At 38.0% G+C, this 23,614-nt stretch overlaps 1 protein-coding gene across 1 annotated transcript in view; it reads right to left on the bottom strand.

The window, feature by feature from the left end:
* The window catches only part of LOC128211040 (E3 SUMO-protein ligase RanBP2-like), a 69,114-nt gene that overhangs the window by 14,572 nt on the left and 30,928 nt on the right, over positions 1-23,614 (bottom strand). Inside the window, exons 17-27 of the mRNA XM_052915428.1 lie at positions 20,999-21,194; positions 19,436-19,579; positions 16,459-16,656; positions 14,770-14,952; positions 14,449-14,554; positions 10,142-14,224; positions 9,403-9,534; positions 6,306-6,464; positions 5,723-5,845; positions 5,315-5,490; positions 4,893-4,967 (exon numbers count right to left, since the gene is read on the bottom strand). Coding sequence (XP_052771388.1) covers positions 4,902-4,967; positions 5,315-5,490; positions 5,723-5,845; positions 6,306-6,464; positions 9,403-9,534; positions 10,142-14,224; positions 14,449-14,554; positions 14,770-14,952; positions 16,459-16,656; positions 19,436-19,579; positions 20,999-21,194 — 5,566 coding nt within the window. The 3' untranslated portion in view covers positions 4,893-4,901. The remainder of the gene's footprint in view (positions 1-4,892; positions 4,968-5,314; positions 5,491-5,722; positions 5,846-6,305; positions 6,465-9,402; positions 9,535-10,141; positions 14,225-14,448; positions 14,555-14,769; positions 14,953-16,458; positions 16,657-19,435; positions 19,580-20,998; positions 21,195-23,614) is intronic.

The following is a 23,614-nucleotide window of genomic DNA, read 5'->3' on the forward strand; positions in this document are numbered from 1 at the left end:
TTCCTTACAACTAGACCACTCTCACACATGAGACAGTTTCCTTAAAACTAGACCACTCTCACACATGGAGACAGTTTCCTTACAACTAGACCACTCTCACACATGGTGACAGTTTCCTTACAACTAGACCACTCCCACACATGGTGACAGTTTCCTTACAACTAGACCACTCTCACACATGGAGACAGTTTCCTTACAACTAGACCACTCTCACACATGGTGACAGTTTCCTTACAACTAGACCACTCCCACACATGGAGACAGTTTCCTTACAACTAGACCACTCTCACACAAGGTGAAAGTTTCCTTACAACTAGACCACTCTCACACATGGAGACAGTTTCCTTACAACTAGACCACTCTCACACATGGTGACAGTTTCCTTACAACTAGACCACTCTCACACATGGAGACGGTTTCCTTACAACTAGACCACTATCATCCATACAGACAGTTTCCTTACAACTAGACCACTCTCACCCATACAGACAGTTTCCTTACAACTAGACCACTCTCACCCATACAGATAGTTTCCTTACAACTAGACCACTCTCACCCATACAGGCAGTTTCCCTACAACTAGACCACTCTCACCCATACAGACAGTTTCCCTACAACTAGACCACTCTCACCCATACAGACAGTTTCCTTACAACTAGACCACTCTCACCCATACAGACAGTTTCCTTACAACTAGACCACTCTCACCCATACAGGCAGTTTCATTACAACTAGACCACTCTCACCCATACAGACAGTTTCATTACAACTAGACCACTCTCACCCATACAGACAGTTTCCTTACAACTAGACCACTCTCACCCATACAGACAGTTTCCTTACAACTAGACCACTCTCACTCATACAGACAGTTTCCTTACAACTAGACCACTCTCACCCATACAGACAGTTTCCTTACAACTAGACCACTCACATCCATACAGACAGTTCCATTACAACTAGACCACTCTCACCCATACAGACAGTTTCGTTACAACTAGACCACTATCATCCATACAGACAGTTTCCTTACAACTAGACCAATCTTCCAATGGAGAAAGTGTCTTAAAAATTTGCCCATTCTTACCAGGGAATGAATATTTCAGTAATTCCAAAGTCAGCACCAAATGGTGTTTACAATTAGGCAATTAAGAATGCATCAGATGGAATTTTATCCACATCATTGTGGTTACCCACATTAATTTTAATTACCTATTCAAAAAGGTAATCATTCACAGGTATAAAAGCACTTTGTGCTTTTTGAAACAATAAAATGTTCAAGTAAACAAGCAAAGTGTTGAAAAACTGTGGCTTGCCACTAACATGTTCTTTGTGACAAAAAAGCTAATAGACGATTAGAAGTCTCAATCAAGTTGATATACTGTTATGTGAGCTTTAATGTTAGGTCTTGGTTTATCTCTCAAACATGATTGAAAAATTAAATCATGATTTAAATTTGTTTTTACAAATGCATAATGTATCAATTCTAACAGGGTGTAATCACATTTCCCTTTTACTTTATTTTTTGCCACAAACTGTCATGCAGATAGCAAAGTGATTCATTGCTATTTGTTAACAAAAATAAATGGAATACATTAAGTAGTGCGCATGAATGGTTTAAACATCTGGATTTGTTTGAAAATGAAGTAAAAGGTGCTTTTATATACATGTTTAATGTGATATGTCACCAACATTAAAAGTTAATACTTTGTAAGGTCTTTAACACTTAATCTATTGCTTAATGCTACCGTACTAATGCTATAACTGTTTTACAAATATTATCATATTATTCATAGACTGATTTTGTTATTGCCAACATATCTTTTACCAAAAGCTATGTATCTGTTATTGAGACTGGTCATTTACTAATGGCTATGTATCTGTAATTGAGACTGGTCAACTACTAATGGACTGGTCAACTACTAATGGCTATGTATCTGTAATTGAGACTGGTCAATTACGTATGGCTATGTATCTGTTATTGAGACTGGTCATTTACTAATGGCTATGTATATGTAGTTGAGACTGGTCAATTACTAATGGCTATGTATCTCTAATTGAGACTGGTCAATCTCTAATGGCTATGTATCTGTAGTTGAGACTGGTCAATTACTAATGGCTATGTATCTGTAGTTGAGACTGGTCAATTACTAATGGCTATGTATCTGTAGTTGAGACTGGTCAATTACTAATAGCTATGTATCTGTAGTTGAGACTGGTCAATCTCAAATGGCTATGTATTTGTAGTTGAGACTGTTCAATTACTAATGGCTATGTATCTGTAATTGAGACTGGTCATTTACTAATGGCTATGTATCTGTAGTTGAGATTGGTCAATTACTAATGGCTATGTATCTGTAATTGAGACTGGTCAATCTCTAATGGCTATGTATCTGTAGTTGAGACTGGTCAATTACTAATGGCTATGTATCTGTAGTTGAGACTGGTCAATTACTAATGGCTATGTATCTGTTAATGGGACTGGTCATTTACTAATGGCTATGTATCTGTAATGGCATTATGATCATTCAATTATAGTTTGATAGTAAATTAAAATGCTGGGTATGATTCAATTTGATTATCCATAGTAAATGGAGTTTGATTTTCAAACACCATTTTGTATCAGTCACTGGTCAATTAGCAACAGCAATGTATCTGCATCTGTGATTGGTCAATAACTAACAACTATGTATTTGCTACTGGTCAATTGCCAACAGATATGTAACTGCATCTGTGACTGGTCAATTACCAATAGCAATGTATCTGCATCTGTGACATGTCAATTATCAACAGCAATGTATTTGTTACTAGTCAACTACCAAAAGCTATGTATTTGTTACTGGTCAACTACCAACAACTATGTATTTGTAACTGGCCAATTACCAACAGTTATGTATTTGTTACTGGTCAACTACCAACAGCAATGTATATGAATCTTTGGTCAATTACCAACAGCTATGTATCTCCACTCTGTGTGTGACTTGTCAATTACCATTGGCTATGTATCTGTACCAGTGGCTATGTTTGTGTACCAGTGACTGGTCAATCACCATTGGCTAAGTATCTGTACCAGTGACTGGTCAATCACCATTGGCTATGTATCTGTACCAGTGACTGTGTACCAGTGACTGTTCAATCACCATTGGCTATGTATCTGTACCAGTGACTGTGTACCAGTGACTGTTCAATCACCATTGGCTATGTATCTGTACCAGTGACTGGTCAATTACCATTGGATATGTATCTGTACCAGTGACTGGTCAATTACCATTGGCTATGTATCTGTACCAATGACTGGTTAGTTACCATTGGCTATGTATCTATACCAGTGACTGGTCAATTCAAATTGCTATGTATATGTACCAGTGACTGGTCAATTCCAATGGCTATGCATCTGTACCAGTGACAGGTTAAAACCAATGTCTATGTATCTGTAACTTTGACTGGACAATAACCAACAGCAATTAACTGTTACAGCAACTGTCAATTACCAAATTGCTATGTATCTGTGATTGTAACTGGTCATTTACCAATAGCTACTATCTGCAATCTGACAAACATCAACCATGAATGTTTAATTTTGATGCATATCTATGGTATCATTGAAAGGAAATGCCTGCAAATATGTAAATAAATGACCAAAAATACACCATCAATTAAATCCTTGCACTGTTTTTTTTTTGTTCAACTGAACTCGGAATGAATAGACCTATTTTGAAATATTTCAATGCCAAACAACTTGTTTGTAATATCATTATTGGAGTAATCTTTTTCTACATATGAAACCAGTTCAAATACCAACATTATTCTGGTCAAAATGCATCACAATGTAAAATCATAAATATTTGTGGGACATTAATTTTCATGGATTTCTTGGGTTGGCTGATCCAGGAATTCAAGATCCCAATGAAAATTTGACCTACAAGACTGAAATCAAACCTATGTAAAAGAGTATACATGTATTCACATGAATATACATGGGAGCAGTAAACAACTTGTCAGTACATGATGTACATAAATCATTTTACTGTTAATATATTTTATATTATAAATTATTTAACCTTAATGATAATAAACTAAAGTCAATTATTAGTACTTTAATGCAGTGTTTTTGTATGAAATTGCCGGAAACAATAAAACAAGCTGATTATCAACCTCCTGTGCTGCACATGAATAAAGTGCTAATTTTTAACCTCAAATGTTGAGTGTCGCCACTTTATTTTGTGTTTTTAATCAAATATTTAATTGATTTTTAATTAAACACCCTTACAATGTTTTCATTGTTTGCAAAAGTACTTTATTGAAATGTGTGTGTAAGCTTATTTATGCTCGCACTTGGGCCTTGCACATTCGGTGAGTGCTCAATTAAGATTGTTAGAGCATAGTGCACAAACAGAATGTAACCCTGGTTAGAGCTACCCTGGTTCTTTAAATGTGCACCAGTGTATGGCACTGTCACACAGGACCCCCATTTAAAGTCCCTCCCAGAAGATGATAAGTATTTTTAGTGATGTGACAGGGGATCGAACCTGCAACCCCTGGATTGATAGTCAAGTGTTACAACTAGACCATGGATCCGCCTCATTTCTTAATTGAAATTCAATGGCTTCACTATTTTACATCCTTGCACTTTTATCTATGACCCTTAAATTACCAATCAGGCGATAATTGATATGGTTATCTTTGCTAATTGACATATTGTCCCATTGTAGTGTCATAAACTGCCTGACTAAGATGATACATAGCACGATATAGGCGCATGATGACTTTGCAGACAATTTAGGATCACAGTTTCGATTAAAAAAAAAATCCAAAAAAACCCACGAAATTTAAAGCCCACAAATAAAAATGATTTCACAGAATTTCACTACCAGATAACCTTCAAAACTCACCCAATTACTTTAACTTCGTAATTCCTGCTGTATCTCATCAATTTTGTTTTTGAATGATCTTGCAAGGTCAACATTCTGTAAACAGATAAATGAAATTCATTAAGCTTCTGTATAAAACTTTAAAACACACACTTAACAAAGATTTTTATTTATATTTGTTTTACCAACAGACTATAAAAATATATATGGTAAGGTCTGGTAAACTGAATAAGTGTTTTTTTAGGCCTTATTGCTATTTTAAGTGTTTTAATAATTGTTCTTTTAGCTCCTGCCAAGGTTACTATTGACGACACCAGGGCTATGATAATACCTCAATTTTGAGTTTCTTCTAAGCTAATAAAGAAACATTCACTGGATAAAAGGTATCCAGGCAAGCCAGCCCAGTGAAACATGGGAAAAGTCTATCAATAGCTAAAACTTACCTTAAACTTAAGAGCAAACTGTTCCAGCCTGGGTTGGCTCTCAGTGTAATCCTGTGCATGCCAGATCCAAGATGTCTCAGATGTTTTTAGTGGCTCAAAATTCATGTCCGCTGTGAGGGCATGGTTACATGCTAGCTTATACACCTGTTCTCGACGCAACAAGAGGCGGTACTTGCCTGTAAGAAAGTGATAAGGGTTAAGTTTGTCCAGTTCACTGAAACATATCTAGAAGGTAAATAATTACTATTTTAGGTAAGACTGGCTAGAGTACAGTAATATGCTAGATTCATAGTAGGAAGTTTCTAATTTCACACTAATAAACAAAGAATTTTTCATCATACAGTTTCAAAGAAATGATATGTAACCTTTACAATTATAATCCTTTACAATTGTGAATGTTACACCTACCAGTAGATTTATGTTTGAGGATCTTCATTTCTCCGATGCCTTTCTCTTTCCATTGATTGGCATCCTTGTCAAATCGAAACAATTTTGACCTCTGGCTGAAGACAGCAACTTCATCTTCCTCTCCTGCAAACCAAAACAAAAACATCAGGGGTCAACTAAATATGTTCCCAGAATCAAAAATCCTATTCTTAACAACATGAATGTAACTAGTTTAACCCATCTGGTTCATTTACCCTGTTTTTATTCCCCAAGATAAATTGTAAAATTCTGTGATTCCTTCTTTTTACCGTTCAATCTCCTCCTGTTTCATTATAATAAATTGCCTGTGTTTCCATCCTTCAAAGTATTATTTTTTCTCCCATACCCCCACTTGACTCTTTTCAACTTCACAAGATAGGGCCGGGGGGAAAAAGGCTCAAAATACACTGTTCCACTCGCTGAAGTTCCACCAGTCCCTATCTAAATACCCCCCCCCCCCACACACACACACAAACCCCCACACATACTTCCAAAACTTCTCCTCCCTCATTAAAATACCCCTTCTGTTTACTCCTTCATATTTCAGTACATTTTTTCCAAATACCTGTTTTCACCTCCACCAAGTCGGGCAGGGGGACTACAGGCTCAAACTGTGGGTCTTCCCCCTGCTGAACTTCACCCTCTTCATCTGAATGGCCGCCCCCTGCTGAACTTCCAAAAAGCTGCTTTCCTGCCCCCTGCCAGTGGAATGGCTTATCAGGATCTGAAATCAACCATGCCTTTTCACAGAAATGCACATTTTGTTTATTATTTAATTTAAGGCTGGTACCGAGGTTGAAATAGTAAGTAACTAATGTCTGATGCTTAATTACCATAAGACTAAGATTACTACTTCTTAAAGAGGGAAATAAAACATTATTATTACTTTTGCTTTTCCCTTCTTTATTGAAAGTTAATTTGGATTATATCCTCATACATTCACTGTTATAAACAGTGTGGTTATCAAATTTTTTCTGTTTTTCACTCATTTAAGCCAGTTTTTTCTGTGAAAATCCATTGAAAGCGCACACCATGCTAGGAAGAAGTCATTTTGGGCATGACATCAATTGGCTGAAATATTGATTTTGCTGAATAATTATGTAAGCATGAAATTAAAAAAACAAATTCTTTGTCTAAGTGTAAGATGATTAAATATAGATTTAACAGTGTTATAAAAACGATTTTTCCCCTGCTCTCAAATCTAAAACTAAACTTTAATTCCCAAAAGGACAATATTTCAATGAAATATCATTTACTGATGTTTAATAGGGGATATTATGATAGGACGCTTTTCTGGTGATCTGTATCACGCTCAGTTCGGTGTGTAAACATGTATCTGTCAAGACCGTAGTTTACTCACCAAACGAGACGTGATGCAGGTCACCAGAAAAGCGTTTTATCGTAATATTCCATTTATTGTATACCTGCTTATTTAATTATTCCTTTTTATTTTTCGGTTTCAATTTGATTTAAATTTACAGCGAAACGAAGTCAGAAGTTACAGAATTCACTTTATTGAGCAAAATAAGAACAAAATATGTTATGTTTCAGCAATATTAACAATTTGCTAATACGAAAACAATTATTAAATGTCACAACACAAAAAACAACAACAAAAACGGTACTTATTTTACGAGTATACACAAATCGTCATTTCCTGTAGACGCAACGCGGCCATTTTTAACAAAGTAAATATTAGTGGGACTTTTTGACGATCATAATATGCATATTTAAATTGAAGGGAAAAGTTCATGAGTCAATCGCTATCTCTATCGATAACGCAAATTCGCCTTCTTCTTTGTATTGACGAGCTGCTCATATTTATGATAATAATTATGATAATAAACATGGAATAAACATGGATAATAAAACAATTTATGAACTTCGAAATGGCAAACAACTAGTTCACTGAAGTAGCTGTCTAAGTAGATTGGATGTGTTCTCTGCTTAGTGCTTATCCTCATGGTTTTTTGAAGAACATGAGAACCATGTTCTTGAATATTTACATGCTTCTGGAGGGTGAGTTAAGTTAGATAATTTAATGTATTAAAAAGTTGACAGGTTTTACAAGTTTTTTGTCATGCTATTTTTAGCAACGCGAAAGTAGTTCCGCGGTACTCGCATGATACGGAATCAGAAAACGACAATATCATGATACAGATTCACATTTTCCTTAAAATGTTCTTTTCTACAATTAACTGTCATTTTACATTCTTTTAAAACATATAATAAAACAAGAGCTGTCACAGAGACAGCGCGCTCGACTATTCCGCCACTTTTCAGTGTAAGGATTGAAAAGTTTTGGCAAACATGCATGGATCACTGTTAGATTAGATTTCAATGCAATACATGATGTGCGGAGATATTAACATAAATGTGGTTACATGCAAAATTTTAACCAGAATTTTTTAGTGTAATAATAAAGGGCCATTATTTGCAAAACACAGTTATCTAACTTGGTTATTCAATTAGGTTGGGTGGTTGAATACCATTGTATAAAGTCTCAATGCAATACATCAAGTAGTTGCTGAGATATTATCCTATGTGTGCTAACATACAAGACCTTAACCAGAATTTCTAAGTTGCATAATAAAGGGGCAAAAATTATATAATATGAAAGATAAAGTTATCTTACTTGATTAAATAAGAAGGTTTAATGGTTGGGAGCCTGTGTGTAAAGTTTCAATGCAATACATGATGTATTCGCTGAGGTATTGCCTTAAAAGTGGTTACATGCAAAACCTTAACCAGAATTTCTATGTCAAATAAAAAGGGGGCCATTATTTGAATTTAATGCAAACTAAAGTTATCTTACTTGGTTATTTAAGTAAATTGGATGGTTGAGTACCATTTTATAAAGTCTCAATGCAATACATCCAGTAGTTGCTGAGATATTAACCTATGTGTGCTTACATGCAAAACCTTAACCAGAAATTCTGAGTCGAATAATAAAGGGCAATTTTTTGCATTAAATGCAAACTAGAGTTATCTAACTTGGTAAAATAAGTATGTTGGATGGTTAAGTATCATTGTATCAAGTCTCAATACAATACCTCAAGCATTTGCTGAGATATTAACCTATGTGTGCTTGCATGCAAAACCTTAACCAGAATTTCTGAGTCGAATAATAAAGGCCATTTATTTGCATTAAATGCAAACTAGAGTTATCTAACTTAGTTAATTTAGTAGGTTGGATGGTTGAGTACCATTGTATCAAGTCTCAATGCAATACCTCAAGCAGTTGCTGAGATATTAACCAATGTGTGCTTGCATGCAAAACCTTAACCAGAATTTCTAAGTCAAATGATAAAGGCCTATTATTGGCATTAAATGCAAAGTAGAGTTATTAAACTTGGTTAATTAAGTAGGTTGGATGGTTGAGTACCATTGTATAAAGTCTCAATGCAATACCTCAAGTAGTTGCTGAGATATTAACCTATGTGTGCTTGCACGCAAAACCTTGGGGTGACGCCGACGCTTGGGTGAGTAGTATAGCTCTCCTTATTCTTCGAATAGTCGAGCTAATAATAATAAAATTATTTGTTTCAATACAAGATCACAATATATTTCACTTTGTGAGCACCAAGGCAACCATAAAGTTCTACTTTCTTCTGAAAAAACAGACAAGCTTGCACAGAAAAACCCTTATTTCAAACCATTACCTGGCTTGAAGCTAGTCTGAGGAGAGGTTTTAGCCAGCGATGCAAAGGAGAACCCACCAGCCGATCCCCCACCAAACAACGACCCACCATCTGAACCCAACACTCCCTCTCCCGACTTGGTCCCAGGCTGATCTGTGGAGTAATAGGGAAGCAATTTAATCGCCAAGTTATTCAAACTAGTCTTAAGGTAGAAGCTAAGTAACAATGTTTCCCTGCTGGTAGTTTCAAATCAATATAATGCAACGAAACCAGGTTTCAATGATTGCCAAACTGATGCTGTTATTGTGAGATTCAGATTCAGTTTTTTTTCCAATTTTAGTAACACTTACCTTTACCACTGGGGCCCGAAATGCAATCCCATGGAAGTCCTGCATACCAAAGTTGGTCAAAAAATGTCATCCCTACCTATCGTTATTCAGTTTCAATCGTTTTCTAATTTTTAGTAACAGTGACCTTGACCTTGACCCCAGGGGTCCTAAACGTGATCCAATGAAAGGTCTCCATAATCTCTTACTAAATAATAAGTTAAGTCAAGAGAGGTATGTCATCTTCATCGATCCTTATACCTCAGCCTACGGCTAAGGTGAGCTAAAAAATGATATGCTATTCAAACCTAACATTCATAAGTCATTTCGTGTGCTAGTCAGGTCAAGACAATGGTCAACAAACATTTGAGATTTAATTATTGACAAAGAGACATTATTTTAAACCAAGAACATCTCTAGAATAAAAAAATTACCAGTAGCTTCATAACTTTCTTCTTCATCCTCATCCTCATCTTCATAATCATCATCGTCGTCATCATCATCATCATCATCATCATCATCATCATCTTCATCATCGTCACCATCTTCATAATCATTGCCCACTTCACCATGCTGATCTTCTGCCTGGTGACAATATTGCCCAGCACCGTCGTCACAACCAAGACATCCACGGCAGTCTGGCAATCTTGTGTACATATAGAAATGATCGGGCAACATCAGCTTCCTGGCTTTCTCAATTTCTTCTGGAGTAGCTTTTTCTACTTGAGTTATCTCCACATCACCACCATTGTCATCTAAAGCTCCAAGTGATTCAACTTTAGGTGAAACAACAGGCTGTTGGACCTTAGGCTTTGCTCCTGTCAGTTTACCCTTGGCATCTTCAATAGCTTTTTCAAATTGTTTCGCAATTTCTTGATTCTTGAATTTAATTGAAAACTTTTCATAAGTCCCTTCACCATCAGCAAAGTCCACTGCCGACCAAATTAGAGCTGCTCCCTTGCTATTAGGCATTGGCTGAAGCTTCAAATCAGGGGTGACATAGTGGTTACAGCAGATCTTCAGTATCTGCTCTCTCCGCATCAGAATTCTCGCTTTGTTTACATTAGGCTGGTAGAGAATCTTAACATCACCTAGTCCTCTCTCTTTCCACTCTCCTTTCAGAAATCTGAACAACTTAGCCCTGTGTTTAAATATCACTTCTTCATCTTCTTCACCTGTTTTCACTTCAACCGTATCAGGCAGAGCAATAACTGGCTCAAAATGAATATGGCAGTCATCGCTTTCTTTGTTTACATAGTAATCCTCTTCATTATTTTCTGAGCTTTTTTGAGATGTTATACCTGAAGATTTTAAACCTGACATTTTTGTTGGACTATCTTTCTTCAATGGAGTCATGCTCATTGAAAAATTAAAACCAGATCCCAATGATGCTGCTGGCTGTGAAGAATGAGTATCAGATCCTGGAGCAATCGTGAACTTGAAACCTTCATCAGATTTCTTATCAGTGTTAGCAGCCTGGCCAAAGTTAAAGGCTGATGGTTGTGTTTCTGCCTGTCCAAATACTGAACCAACACTGAAGGCCGATTTTCCAGCACCAGTTGTTCCCATTTCTTGTAAAACAGACCCTGTAGATTCTGATTTTTCTGTACCACATGCAACACATTTACTTGCCTCACCATCATTTGAGATCAGGCATGTTTCACATTTCCAACTATCCGGACTAGACAGGAACTTGGCTAGAAGACTTTCACCATTATTAACTTTGTCTTTCATTTCAGTTTTCGTATCAAATCCAGCACTTTTGGGTCCACCTTCTGTTGTGGATTTCAGTGTTTCAACAGCCTTACTTGCTCCACCGCCAAAGACAAGTCCTTGTTTACCATCTCCAGTTGATTGTGTAAATACAGAAGAAGATCCAAATACGCCTCTTATTTCAGATGTTGTCTTTGCTCCAAAGATACTACTTGAAGCTGCTCCACCAAAAATACCAGCTGTGGTTGTTGAAGTTTTTGTTCCAAAAATACTGGTGCCTGAAGAATCCTTTGTACTTTCGACAGTAGAAACAACAGCTTTTAATTCTGAAGTGCTTGAAGAAGCTGAAGAAGTTGAGACAGAGACAGCTGTTGAACCAAACTCAAATCCAGATGAAGAGCCAGAAGAGCCAAAGGTAAACCCAGTTTTAGATGTTGTAGTAGTTGTAGTCGTGGCAGCCTTAGTTGTAGCTGTTGAAGATCCAGATACAAATCCTGAACCTGTTGGAACAGTGGTAGGTGTTCCAAATGTAAATCCTGAAGCTGACTTTGCTGAATCAGTTGAGGCACCTCCAAACTGGAATCCTGAGCCAGAGGGTTTAGAAGCAGTTGATGAATCACCACCAGATGACAAACTTGCAACAGAGGAAGCAGCAGTGGTAGTTGGAGCTCCAAATGTGAATCCGGATGCTGGCTTCGCTGTTCCAGCAGTGCCTTCTCCAAAGTGGAATCCTGACCCTGTGGGTTTAGAGGCAGTTGAGGAATCTGTCCCAAATTTGAAGCCAGAAGTGCCTTGAGAACTTCCTGCATCAAAGATAGAACTGCTTCCAGTGTCAGACTTTATGTCTTCTGGATTTACCCCTGGTTTCAATGACTGACAGCATGGACATTTCAAAATATGTGCATCACTGGTGATATAGCATCCATCACATGTCCATGAACCTTCCTTTCTCTTAAATAAGGAGGCCCAGTCGCCTGATTTTTCAGTCTTTGTTGTATCACCTGCTTGATCTGTCTCCTTTGGTTTTACCTCATTTGTGTCTTGAAAATCTTTTGATTCTTCTTTTACCTTCATTTCATCCCGACATTTTTCAAATGCTGTCTTAAACTTATCTGCTATATCTGAGGACTTAAATTTCACAGCAAATTTTTCATTTTTCATCGAACCCTCTGCATAATCCATAGCATTCCAAACCCAAGCTTTGTCTGATGATGCCATCTGACTTAGCTTCATCTCTGAATTGATCTTGTGGTTTGCACAAAGCTTCAACACTTGCTCTCGTCTCATCAAAATTCTCACACTCCCAGTCTCATTATGCTTCAAGATCTTAATATCCCCAATGCCTCTCTCCTTCCACTGGTTTACCTCCTTATCATATCTGTACAGCTTAGCTCTCTCACAGAACATTCTTTCCTCATTTTCTTCCCCAGTTTTTACTTCAACAAGTTCTGGCAGCTGAATGACAGGCTTGAAGTCCACATTAGGTTCATACTCATCCACATGATCATCAGAGCAAATAGAGGGATTTCTTCGTCTAGGAGTGGGCGATTTTCCAAACAAAGGTGTGCCAGTTCCTACAAATCCCGCTTGATCTCCACCAGCCTGGAAAGAAGCAGCTACTTGACACTGAGTGGCTAAGCTTCCAAATGATGCAGATGCCTGACCAGGTGATAAGCCAAAAGCTGGCATCTGACCTTGACTTTGAGCTGGAAAACTGGGCTGGGCCTCAGTTTTAACCACCTGGACAGTTGGGGGTTTAGCAGTTGGTGTATTAAAGGCGAATCCACCAAATCCACTGAATGGTTTTGGAGCAGCTGTTGATGTTGATACTGCAGGGGCATGGGCTTCCTTTGGTTTAGTATCCTCTTTGATTTCAGCAATCTTTGGAGTGGAAGTGAAGGTAAAACCCTTGAATACTGTCTTTTCTGGAGTAGTTACTGGAACACTTGGTGGCTGGCTAGTAGACTTTGTAGTTTCCTCCTGGTGTTTTGTAGCTAAGTTACTCAGAGCAGCAGCAGCTGAACCAGACAAAGCAGATGTAGTAGCAGGAGACCCAAACACTGGAGAAGGTTTAGCTGCTGGAGTTACCCTAGGAGACTGGGCCTTGGTAGATGCTACTGGTACACCCACAGATCCTGGGATCAATTTGGGTTTAGCCTCTTGGGCTTGAGAAGGAATGACAGCATTCGGTGGCATCATGGGTGTCACAGGCTTTGTGCTTGCAATCATACTTGGGGTGGTCTTAACTGGCAGTGTGGCCGGTGAACCAGTTGGTGTAATGCTTGGCCTAACAGCCATTCCAAATGTTCCCGGAATTACCCCACCCTGGGCTGAGTGGCCTGACATCTGCTGCATAGGGCTGTTTTGAGAGAAGAAGCCAGGACCAGGCATCTGAGCTGCTGGGGGCTGAGTGGGTTGGACAAGAGACGGATAACTGGCTCCGTACTGAATGGCCTGTCCACGGAGCGCATTCGCAGCAAACATCCCTGCATTGGCAGCAGGATTCATGGCTCTTACAGGCTGCTGGGGCTGTGGGGAGTAAGTGATGGTAGACTTACCCTCGACGCCAGCTTTATGCCCAAATGGCCACTCTTGGACCAAATTCTGATCCTGAATGAAGAAATCTTCTGATTCCGGGTCATGGTATTCTCCGTCAATGTTACCGTAAAAGTCAGGAGGTTGGCCATATGCGGACCCTGGACGAGGGCTTTGGGCATTGGCCATGGTATACTGAGCCATGTGTGGTGGAAGGCCATTTTGGCCTTGGAAATCATAGAGCCCCCCTGGCATTGGGGCGGGGCTGCCTATAAAAGAAAAGAAGAAACTGAGTTACTAGCTATTTTCTGGAGCAAAACAAATCTACTTATAAAGAATTTGAGAAAACATTTTTTTTTCTTTTATACAAAGCACATATTTGAACAGGACTGTTTAAATGTATATATGTTATTCATTTATTTTAATATGTTGTATCTAAAGCCTTTTTTTCCTAACGGAAAGTACTTGCAGAATAAATACAGTAATTCCTTACCATACGCCATGTTCAGTAGGGACATTCTAGGTTGTTGAGGTGTTGATGGGGGTCTCATAACTGGCATAGTGGTTAGGCCCTGGAGGGATATAATCTGGAGCTGATCCTGCAAGGAAATGTGGTGTACCAGTGTTTTATTACATTCAACTGAAACTTGTTTGACTTCTGGATGTTAAATTGAGGTCTTCACATAACTGAACAGCTTGGTTTCTTTATGTACTCGTAATATTACAAACATATATCAATCCCACCCTAAACACATGCATAAGGTACTCTTATACATGAAATATATATGAAGTTTAAAGACAAAAAGAATCCTACCCTCAGAGTCCTATTATCATCACGAGCTTGTCGTAACTGCACCAGTATCTCCTGTATGAGGACATTGTTAGATTTCACAGTCTCCTCCAGCGTGGCGAGACGGCCTGTGAGGGCGGAGTTGGTCGACTCAAGGGCCTTTAACTGGACATCTAGGCGAGTGGGGCTGAGCCGTGGGTAGTCAGCCTGAAAGGTGAGGTAAGAGTAAGTACTTCTACAAATAAAAAAGAAGAGCACCACAATCGACCCTCCACCCTCTGTTGTTTTTAAGGCCATCAAAGGGCTATAATCAACAATTATTTAATCCCAGAAATGGACCTGGCTGCAAATGTGCACATGGTAAGATTACTATATATGTAAACTTTCATGCGATTATCTTGAAAAAATGTTGATTTATGGCCAAGTTTTTGCATGCAGTGCTAACAACTCCAAGGTCATGAAAATTACTCTCATCTTCACTCTGAAAAACAGACTGAGTTAAACACCTACTTAGTAAAATAGTTTTTTATTCATTAAGGACAACAGACCCTAATGGGCACTATCAACAATTTCATGGAAACTTATCTGAATCAAATATATATCAGGGCTTTTTCTGTAGTACCCATGGGTCCGACTATCGGACCCATTCCCAAAGCAAAATATAAGATATTTTTCCCAATACTCAGAAAAAAATCCCAATCCAAATTTTTTTTTTTTTTTTAATTCTTTTTACCTGTTCTGGTTCATTTTTAACATCCTAATAAAGTATGTGATGTGAAGTTTTTTTGGTAATTGAACTCAGAATATTTCAGCCATTGTAGGTCTTTTAAAGGGAAAATAAACTAATATTAAATCATTTCCACATTCGCAAGAGACTAGACAGGTTTTTCCTCTGACTGTAAAATTTCCCAATTTCGGCATTTCACGACGCAAAATTCCCCAAAATGTCTAGGGCCTTTTTCCCAAAATGGGCGGTAAAAACCATGTATATTATTAAAGCAACTTATTTCCAGATTTAAAACACTTTTTACCATGTTTAACTTGAGATATTCATATTTGAATATGGTACCCCCAACCTCGGAAAATGCAGAAAATAAAGAGTATACCATGTTACAAAACCATGTCTATTTTTTATAATTATTACTGAAGAATATCCAAATATATGTTTTATTGTGTACTTTCATCACTCTAATGAAAATAAAAATCTAAAAGCTAAAATCTGTTCATCTTTGTTATTTTGTTTAGTATCATAAGTGCTTCAAATAGAGCTCCGACAATGCCTACTTTGTCCGAAAACTAAAATCATCAGCTATCATTTTCTACTTTTTAAAAGAAATCAGTTTCAGCCACTAAGAACAAAACTGTCCATTGCATAATTATGTTCAACAATAATTCTCTCAGGTTATGCGTTATTTATTGTATTTGCTTTTTTAGTCCAATGACCACGACCATCACGTATGCGTGCTGCCATATTGTATGATCCGAAATAATGATGTCACAGTGGAAAAAACCCTTTCACGTGACAAAAATATACTAAAAATAGGTATTACGGTGAATGTCGAAAGGAGGCGAGAGGGCCTTCGTGTTTACTACGATATTTACCGACATTACCCAATATTTACCGATTCATTAGGGTCTGTAATCCTTTACATTTTTAAGTCTAAACAACAGCACACTTGTGCTTGGTTAAACTTAAAGCATACAACCACTTACATGAGGTCTAGAGGGTGTACGGGGCGTGGCATGTTTTAATGGCTCGGAATCTTCTTCTTCATCTGTTTCTTGTGTATCTGAATCCTGTTGGCGTGATACGCTGGCAAGAAAACTCTCTGATGCATCTTCTCCTGTCTCAAGGGAGATTAGTCGACACACGACATCATCTAATTCACGCTTCACTGAATCCTGTAGCTCCTAAAAATTGCATAAAACTATTGTGACCATTTTGTTGCTTAATCGACACATTTCATAGGACCCATTGTGATTCCATCCTTTTGAATTTATATATATACACTGAGAGACACTGCATGAAATTTAGAAAATTATTGCTTTTCTAAAGTCTTTCAGTGATGTCCAATTAAGGATAAAAGAATGCTTATAAAATATCACTCTTTGGAAAACTAACTATGATTATTGAGTTGACTAAAAAAAATTCTGTAGCTTAATTTGTAATTGTCAATATCAAGCCTATTTAGTTACCAGTACAATACAGTCTTGGACATGGCAAGCAGAACCAGGTTCTTTAGTGACTGGTACAATGCATTATGGGACATGGCAAGCAGAAAGGTTCTTTAGTGACTAGTACAATGCATTCTGGGATATGGCAAGCAGAAAGGTTCTTTTGTGACTGGTACAATGCATTATGGGACATGGCAAGCAGAACCAGGTTCTTTAGTGACTGGTACAATGCATTCTGGGGCATGGCAAGCAGACCCAGGTTCTTTAGTGACTGGTTCAATGCAGTCTTGGACATGGCAAGCAAAACCAGGTTCTTTTGTGACTGGTACAATGCATTCTGGGGCATGGCAAGCAGAAAGGTTCTTAAGTGACTGGTACAATGCATTCTGGGACATGGCAAGCAGACCCAGGTTCTTAAGTGACTGGTACAATGCAGTCTTGGACATGCCAAGCAGAACCAGGTTCTTTTGTGACTGGTACAATGCATTCTGAAACATGGCAAGCAGAAAGGTTCTGTAGTGACTGGTACAATGCATTCTGGGACATGGCAAGCAGAACCAGGTTCTTTAGTGACTGGTACAATGCAGTCTTGGACATGCCAAGCAGAACCAGGTTCTTTTGTGACTGGTACAATGCATTCTGGGACATGGCAAGCAGAACCAGGTTCTTTAGTGACTGGTACAATGCATTCTGGGACATGGCAAGCAGAACCAGGTTCTTTAGTGACTGGTATAATGCATTCTGGATCATAGCAAGCAGAACCAGGTTCTTTAGTGACTGGTACAATGCATTCTGGGACATGGCAAGCAGAAAGGTTCTTTAGTGACTGGTAAAATGCATTCTGGGACATGGCAAGCTGAACCAGGTTCTTTAGTGACTGGTACAATGCATTCTGGAACATGGCAAGCAGAACCAGGTTCTTTAGTGACTGGTACAATGCAGTCTTGGACATGGCAAGCAAAAAGGTTCTTTAGTGACTGGTACAATGCAATCTGGAACATGGCAAGCTGAACCAGGTTCTTTAGTGACTGGTACAATGCATTCTGGAACATGGCAAGCTGAACCAGGTTCTTTAGTGACTGGTACAATGCTTTCTGGAACATGGCAAGCAGAACCAGGTTCTTTAGTGACTGGTACAATGCAGTCTTGGACATGGCAAGCAGAAAGGTTCTGTACTGACTGGTACAATGCAATCTGGAACATGGCAAACTGAACCAGGTTCTTTAGTGACTGGTACAATGCATTCTGGGACATGGCAAGCAGAAAGGTTCTGTAGTGACTGGTACAATGCAATCTGGAACATGGCAAGCTGAACCAGGTTCTTTAGTGACTGGTACAATGCAATCTGGAACATGGCAAGCTGAACCAGGTTCTTTAGTGACTGGTACAATGCAGTCTTGGACATGGCAAGCAGAACCAGGTTCTTTAGTGACTGGTACAATGCAGTCTTGGACATGGCAAGCAGAACCAGGTTCTTTAATGACTGGTACAATGCATTCTGGGACATGGCAAGCAGAACCAGGTTCTTTAGTGACTGGTACAATGCATTCTGGGACATGGCAAGCAGAACCAGGTTCTTTAGTGACTGGTACAATGCAATCTGGAACATGGCAAGCTGAACCAGGTTCTTTAATGACTGGTACAATGCAGTCTTGGACATGGCAAGCAGAACCAGGTTCTTTAATGACTGGTACAATGCATTCTGGGACATGGCAAGCAGAAAGGTTCTTTAGTGACTGGTACAATGCATTCTGGGACATGGTAAGCTGAACCAGGTTCTTTAGTGACTGGTACAATGCATTCTGGAACATGGCAAGCAGAACCAGGTTCTTTAGTGACTGGTACAATGCAGTCTTGGACATGGCAAGTAGAACCAGGTTCTTTAGTGACTGGTACAATGCATTCTGGGACATTGCAAGCAGAAAGGTTCTTTAGTGGCTGGTACAATGCAATCTCGAACATGGCAAGCTGAACCAGGTTCTTTAGTGACTGGTACAATGCAGTCTTGGACATGGCAAGCTGAACCAGGTTCTTAAGTGACTGGTACAATGCAGTCTTGGACATGGCAAGCAGAACCAGGTTCTTTAGTGACTGGTACAATGCAGTCTTGGACATGGCAAGCAGGACCAGGTTGTTTAGTGACTGGTACAATCCAGTCTGGGACATGGTAAGCAGAACCAAGTTGTTTAGTGACTGGTACAATGCAGTCTTGGGAATGAGAAGCAGACCCAGGTTGTTTAGTGATTGGTTCAATGCAGTCTGGGACATGGCAAGCAGAACCAAGATGTTTAGTGACTGGTACAATGCAGTCTTGGGAATGAGAAGCAGAACCAGGTTCTTTAGTGTTGTTAATTTAGTGATACAATGCAATTTTGGACAAGGTAAGCAGAACCAGCCTGTTTAGTGACCTGTACTATGGGGTCTGGAACATGGAGGGCAAAACTAGCTCATCTCCACCAAGATTGAAATTATTTCTGCTCATAAGAAAGAAAAAATATTCTTTTCTTAGCCTCACCTTGTTGTTTTCACTATTCAGCCTGTCTAAAGCCTGGTACAAGGCAGTCTTGGACTTGGTCAGAAGAACCATCTGATCGCGACCCCGATTTGAGCCAGAAGAGTTACAGTTGGTATCCTGGTCTTCTGCAAGCCTCCGATAAATCTGTCAATATATTTAACATTGGTTAAAACTACTTACTTAAGGCAGTTAGTTACTTTCATTAAATTCCAGAGCACCTTACACTCTTCTTCAGGTGATGCTGTTGAGGAACAGAACATTCACAGTCACAAATGTCCAATACTTTCTGAACAAACACCATTTTTCAGTTTGTCCTTCGAAGGATATTCTGCATACATGTGTGTATTTACATTTGATTTTTTTTTTCATTTCTTTGTACATCTGAGGTTAAGCAGTAATTCCTTTCTAATGTCACAGAGTCTAACCCATCCTTGTCAAACAAAATCAAATGTTCAGTTTTACTATGAAGTATTTGCAAACAACACACATTAACTCTTAAGCACCCAGGCTAGTCACCAGATAGGACCTCCCAGTCAATATTTAGCCAATAGCAGTCCTTATTTATATAGGCCTTTTTTTAGTGATATTGGAAACATGCAAATTTATATACCAGTATGACCTTTAGATCAATACTACTCTATTTATTGTGGCTATATCTTTTTTATGTAAATATATTTTTTACAGATAATTAAATTATCTAATGAAAGGTATCAATGATAAAATATTAAATGATTTTAATTTACCTATAAAAGCACTTAAAAAAAAGAACTTGTATCATTACATTGAAAATTCATAATTTCATTCGATTAATCGGTAAAAAAATGCTGGTATCAATCTAAATTTTATAACCCTCTTCATAAAAAAGAGCCATTTCCTGATTAAATAGCAGACAATCGATGTTCTAGTGTAAAATACAAAGAAATACGAGTCTGTCTGTTTTACTTTATGATCCCCTCATAAAAATGCACCAGAATAAACCCTGTCTTGTCATCCAGATGCTTGCAAAGCTGCCAAAAGTGTTTGTTTACTCAAGTTACTCACCTTTTTTACACTCGATGTAACATTCAATTATGACTCCATTGAAAACACCATGCTGGATATGAAACTTCATGAATAGTGAATTTATCCATTATATTCTCAGGACCGCATTATTTCTATCGTTTTTATTAAAAGTGTAATCTTAAATAATTTTAATCTTCATAAATTTGTATGCTAAAGTGCACTGACGTAATCTATTTGATGATATACAGGGAATTACCATTCTCGGCCTTGTGCTATTTACTTCACAGTGGACAACACCTATGATTGGCAATATAAATGAATACATTCTAATTTTGTTTTTAGTTATTTCCAAATGAAATTCAATAAACATCCAGGATATTGTTTACAATATGAAACTTAGAAAATTTGAATATTAAAATGACCCACTGGCAATGCGGTCAATCTCGTTAACATCCAGTAGTCCATAGACGGCCACATACATTAACATGCGGTAATGGGCAATGTCGGAAAAATCCAATACATGCACTTAAAGCTTAAGTATACGGAATAAAAAAACCATACCAGCCCCGCGTAATAAGAGGACTCTGGCTTGTAGATGGCTTCAAATGATGACAAGGCCTCCTGGTACTTTTTTTCCCGCATAGCAACAATAGCCATGGCAAATTTCACTTGTTCTCTCATTTCCTTAGCAACTGCAGGGTCAACAACTAGGTCAACGGGGAAATACACTTCTTTTGGGGTCCTTATAGCAATATTCCTGGAAAAAAGACATTCATTTCAAGTCTTTTATTTTGAATAATATGAGTGGAGCAGTGTTCTGCCAAGGATGCGCCCTTGCGCCATTGGCGCAGAAAAAATCAGGATGGAGCAAAGAAATATCTGTAGATGGGCCGATCGGCGCGCCCGTTCTTCGAAAAGCCGTTTTGACTTAATCGAATTTTCGAAAAGCCGTTTTGACTTAATCGATATCTTTTTCAGAAGTTTTACAGCACAGTGTTCATACGATAAAACAACGATTTTCATTGGTCAGATACGTGTAACTATCCAATCGCGAGGGGTAGTGTATTTGTTTTACTAAATTGTAAATTATTGTGGTCTCTTCAGAAGAAACATTATAAAGATACATTCCCAAACCTACTGACCCTTGCTGAACTAGCTCTGTCTGCACCAGTACACACAGCAGACTGTGAAAGGGGTTTAAGTGCCCAAAACTTAGTAAAAAAACTCACAGAGGAATAGGCTATCACCAGAGGTTGTGGATGACATGCTTGTCATAAAATTAGAGGGGGAGATATTTTAACAAATTCAATTTAAATGAGGCCTTGGTGCATTGGAGGAATGCAAAACAGAGGAACATGTTCCTGGGTGCAGAGGGTTATAAAGCATAACAACACATTGACATGTGAAACTTATTATTCACATATAACATTGTGTCTCATTTGTGGTTCTGTCCAATATTTGAGAATACTGATGTCATGTGGATTTTATACCATGTATATAATGGGTAAATAAAACACTTTCATTTACAAGTTTTCATTTTTCCCCTGGCAAAAGTCATGGCCCTTCACTTTTGAAAATGGCCCCTAATTTTCATGACTGCTGGGCCATTTGGCCCCATCTTTTTCAATCCTTGGCAGAACACTGGTGGAGACATTTAATGTGTGGAGAAAATAAAACAGATGCCAACATTTAAATATGGATGAAGCATGCACGATATCATACACCATGCTAGTATATATGCGCAAATATGCAGATAATCATCCCTATATCATTTCACATACCTTTTTGGTACTCATACTCAATGAAGACTGCTTACTTATCTTATATCAGTGTTGTTGTTTTTTAATTATTTTTACCACCTGTGCCTTTCAAATTGGGAAAAAAAGTTTTCTTTGGGGAAAAATACAAAATCAGGCCAAAATAGCTAATATAATGGTATATATACATGTTCAAACTTTTTATGCATAAGTTATGCTGTGAAAGAGTTTTTTCAAGATTTTGTTTATATTTCCAGAAATTCATTAACGTAATTTACCGTAACCAAATTGGGAAAACTTTGGGAAAATGTACATTTTTTTCGCTAGGGGAAACAGCCTTTAGAAGGCAGTAAATTGCACCAAAAAAATCACTGTATACCTGAATATTTTTACATAGAACAACTAACATTCATTATCATTTCACAATAAGCAGGTGAGACCAAGCTTAACAAGAGTACTTAAGGACAAGAGCCTAGGCTAATCGGTATTTTTCATATGATATAGTGCTTTGAAAGCCACAGAGTTATGGGCCTCACTGAACATGAACATATTGTGTATGGCATCATATGCACAAAGTTTCATTTGAATATCATGAATAATTTTTGAGTTGTGGCAAGAGTTGAAAAAATTGCACAACAGCGCTGAGAACAACAACATCAAGGCTATGACAATACTTCAACCTTTCCTGTAAAATAGACGAACTAAAATTTGATGACTTATAAGAATTCTTACCTACACAATAGTAAAATCTGTTGCGCAAACATCTCATGTAATAATAAAATGTTCATACGAAATGAAACTACCATAAATGACTGGGTATAGGACGCAGGCAAAAAAAATCTGTGAAAAATCTGAGAAAAACTTTTAATCTATGTTTTGGGTTAAAGGATGCATAAAAAAAATGTCAAAATCGTCTGCCAATTTCGGCCACCAAGTTTATTGACAATGACGAAAAAAAACAAGAGCTGTCACAGTATGTGACGAATGCCCCCGAATGTGACATTGACCTACGAACAAGGTCAGTACATGAAAAGTTGATCTTGCCTTTACATGTCAAATACATATGTCAAGTTATTTTAAATTGCCTCTGAACATAAAAAATACCACCCATACTTGACAACCTACACTGTTATGTCCTTATATTCAGAATTCCCTTGTGAATAAACACTTAGTGTATCTTTCACCTTAGAGGTAGGGACATGGGTCTTGCACACGACACGTCGTCTTCGTATGTGGAACACATGTAGCAAGTGATTTTAAAATCTGTCCATAAAAGGGAAAGTAACAGCCCTGGCACGACAACCTAAACTCTATGTCCTTATATGCAGCACTCCATTGTGAATAAACACTAAGTGTGACCTTGACCTTCAAGGTAGGGACACGGGTCTTGCACGCGACACGTCGTCTTGGTATGTGGAAC

The sequence above is a fragment of the Mya arenaria genome, chromosome 12, assembly GCF_026914265.1.
Source record: "Mya arenaria isolate MELC-2E11 chromosome 12, ASM2691426v1".
In the NCBI taxonomy this organism is placed as follows: Eukaryota; Metazoa; Mollusca; class Bivalvia; order Myida; family Myidae; genus Mya; species Mya arenaria.